Below are 3,432 nucleotides of genomic sequence, written 5' to 3' on the forward strand. Positions count from 1 at the left end.
CGTTTGCGGCCAAGATCTTTTCAGGTGGGAGACCTAGTTCTTCGGCTCACGCAAAAAAGTCATGAAAAACTCGAGTCACCATGGCTTGGCCCTTACATTGTCACGGAAGTAATTGGAGGAGGAGCATACAGAATAAAGGACAAGAAGACAGGGGTGGAGGAGCCAAACCCCTGGAACGTGGCGCAACTTAGGCGTTTTTACGCCTAGAGTCAAAATATAGTCTTTGTAAAGCTTCAATGTACTGAAACGCCCGCGAGTTTTCAGACGCACTCTTTTCCTTTTTCGGGGCACCGAGTGGGGCCGGAGAAGGTTTTTAATGAGGCGGGCTCGCGGTGCTGCAATATAATAAAGATAGTGACAATATAACTTTTCTTCTTTATCGACATGACCAAAGTCTTCGCTCCGACGAATTTCAATATAGTTCATCGACAAAAGGAAAAACTTGCCTTGGTATTCAAATACCTCGTGAGTCAACAAAAATACAAAATAGTGCTCAATAAAAAGCTTGGGGGCTCATATTCGCCTTAAATATATAAATGCCTTGGTTCAAAACCTCGCAAGTATACAAATATAGTAAAGAGTCACCGAAACACTCGGGGGCTAAACAAATAGAGAAATATAATGATATAGTCATGGATTACAAAGAAGAAATATCTACAAGAAGAAACTAACTAGTCTCGATTCAATATGTCATCAAGAGTAACCCTGTTTTCCTCAGGAGCAGCACCAAGAAAATCGGCATAATGGCCATCGGCAAAAAAGTCGGCATCCATCCGAAGTAGGTCCTCAATCATTTCTTCGGCTATAGGCGTAACCTTCGTGTTAATCCTGTCAACACCAACTCTCCGACGTTTTACCTTCTGGTGAACCTTCTCGACAACCTGGGTAAGGTCAAGCTTCGAGTGGCAGATCTGGAGCATGATAAGAGCAAATCTGGCGCCAGCTACTAATTGAGCTTTGACAAAATCGTGGATACTGCGAGCATCCTTGAACCTTTCCATTAATCCAGGAAGAGTTTTTGGTTGGACGTTCCGAGGAAACATGGAGTTGTAAACCATGGACAAGGTCTTGGTACAGAAGTCAAGGAAATCGCGAGTTTGAGAGGCACGATCTTGAAATCTGACAATTTGGCGGGTCCTCTCTGGGGTAGCCCAAAACAACGAACCATGGTCCAGGGAAAGATTAACAAGGAGGGTTGTCCTAGCATTTACCCTCTCTTCCTCGGCAGCAGCATCAACAAAGGCACCTATCAAAACAAAGTAGTGGAAACCTTTAAGAAACAATAGCATGAAGATAAAGAATATCAGCGGATGAAACAGGCATACCCGACATATCTGCACTGGCTTCATTCATTAATTCGAGCATGAAATTTTCTCGAGTAGTTGCCTTTTCAGCCTCGGAAGCGGCAATTTCCTTAGCAGCCACGGCTTCGTGAGCTTGTTGAAGAGCAATTTTTTCGGCTTCAGATGACTTACGAGATTGCTCCATCATCACAAGTGTTTGCTTCTTCGCATACTGAAGTTGCTGCCGAAGTTCATCCAGTTCTTGCGACAAGGTATCGTCGACAGGTACAGTATCAGCAAAAGCTTTCCTCGCACTAGAAGAAGGCGACACATTGGAAGGAGCGGAAGTTGGAGTATAGTTATCAAATATCAACTGAAATTTAGACAAGACAACATCAAATGACAGATAGAGTTTTTCATTAATTTCTTGGAATAATTACAAGGGCACTACAGTAGAGCTAAGGAAATGAGTGTCGCCAAAACAACTACTTTGGCAACAAAAGCAAAAGAAACAGAAAAAGAAACAAGGAGGCATGCAACTAGACCTCCGGCCTCGAGGAGCTAGGAGTCGAAGCTGGCTTGATCCCCAGATACGCCAAGATCTTCTTCGTGTTGGGCTTGGCTGCCTTGATCAGCGACCTCCATCTCGAATGCTCTATCTGGCTGGTGTCGCCAACCTTCATCCAATCAAGCGTCTGTTGGCTGTCAGCAACCAGGGCAACAGTACTCTCGACAAAGAACCTTCATATTCTCCTGACGCATCTTCAATCCCAGGTCTTCCGACGAATTGAAAAGCTTGGCAAGGGCAAGGAAAGTCGAAGGTTCCTCTTTCTTCGGGAAGAAGTAGGGGAACAACGCCGACAAACTTGCACTGGCATTGGCCACGCCTTCACGAATTTCGCGTCCGTGAAACTCCAGAAGAGAAAGTGCGTCAAGGAGAGGATCGTTGACAGGATTATCCAGATCAAAATCCTGGTTTGTTTGGGCTGCCACACGAGACAAGACATCAGTCAACAACCAAGAAACAGGAAGTGCAGTAAAATAAAAGGGATTGATAATATTACTCAGAGTACGTCGACTTTGCGACTTCAAACGCTTGAGGATTCCTTCGTCGCGAGAAGCTTGTGCAGCTTTGTGCTCATCCAAGGCAGCTGTCGCATCCTCAAGTTTCTTCTGCAGTTCCTCGATACCAGCAGCTTTCGCCTTAGCTTCATCAGCTTCGACCTTGGCTTTGCTAGCAGCGAGTTCGGCTTTCTTGCGAGCCGCCTCACTTTGCTCAAGTTTTTGAGCCAGTGCGTCGGCGCGTTCGTTAGCCTCTGCAAGTTTCTCTGTCGAGATATGGAAAAAAGAGAGAAGAAAGATCAAAAAATCGCGGCAAGCAACAGGAATAGAAAGTCAAAGAAAAATAGCAAGTATAAAAGTCGTTACCTTCGGCTCTGGCGGCATATTCACGGTACCCAACAAATTGGGACCCGATCCGAAGAAGCTCTTTGATCATTGGCTGTTCAAAGGTAAGTACATCAAAAGAAACATCGGCATGAAAAAGAGAAAAGGTGTGAAAAAACAAAATAAGGAAAATATAGATGCCGACAAACTTACATCATCTAAGAGCAGAGTCGACGAACTGCCCAACTGAGGGGCAGGATCAACAATCTTTTCAACCCGTGCCCTTTTTGGTGAAGGGGCACGGGGGCTCGAAGGAGGAGTAGATGTATTAACATTTTGTTGAGGAGGCGACGATTCCTCCCCTTCAACTGGTTTTTCTGAAATAACTAAAGTATGTGACGTGCTCGTTCGAGCAGTCACATCTAAAGTTGGTATTTCTTCATCATCACTGTGACAAAATAGTGGTAGCATAAAAGCAAGGCAAAATAAAATTCTTCAAATAAAAAAGGAAAAGAGCAAGGAACGTACGAGCTGATGATACTCTCGATGTATGGATCATAAGCTGCTTTTCGAGGTGCAGGAGCAGTTTCTTCGGGTTTCGAGGTCCCGGAATCTTCGGCATTGCTCCTTTTCCTTTTGCTCTTCGGAGAAACAGCAGGAGGAGGAGATTGCGCTGATGTTGTATCTTCAGAGGCAGCATCCTTCTCAGTAGATCCCGCAGATTTTCGAGAATCTGCGGGTTCATTCACAAAAGAGGGGGTCT

General features: G+C 44.9%; 1 protein-coding gene and 1 long non-coding RNA gene across 2 annotated transcripts; both read right to left on the reverse strand.

The window, feature by feature from the left end:
* Nucleotides 1-671: 671 nt before the first annotated feature.
* On the reverse strand, nt 672-2,011 carry LOC139839044 (uncharacterized). Its single transcript, XM_071829087.1, has 3 exons — nt 1,829-2,011; nt 1,326-1,656; nt 672-1,246 (listed from the first exon to the last, which is right to left on the reverse strand). Exons 1-3 carry the CDS (start codon nt 1,964-1,966, stop codon nt 672-674), a joined length of 1,044 nt encoding a protein of 347 aa, XP_071685188.1. The 5' UTR covers nt 1,967-2,011.
* Nucleotides 2,012-2,711: 700 nt separating this feature from the next.
* LOC127348517 (uncharacterized) lies at nt 2,712-3,076 on the reverse strand. The gene is made up of 2 exons (XR_007879806.2): nt 2,883-3,076; nt 2,712-2,784 (listed from the first exon to the last, which is right to left on the reverse strand). It is a non-coding gene; the product is annotated as an uncharacterized lncRNA (long non-coding RNA).
* Between the last annotated feature and the right edge of the window lie 356 nt (nt 3,077-3,432).

This window comes from Lolium perenne, chromosome 4, assembly GCF_019359855.2.
Source record: "Lolium perenne isolate Kyuss_39 chromosome 4, Kyuss_2.0, whole genome shotgun sequence".
Lineage (NCBI taxonomy): Eukaryota > Viridiplantae > Streptophyta > Magnoliopsida > Poales > Poaceae > Lolium > Lolium perenne.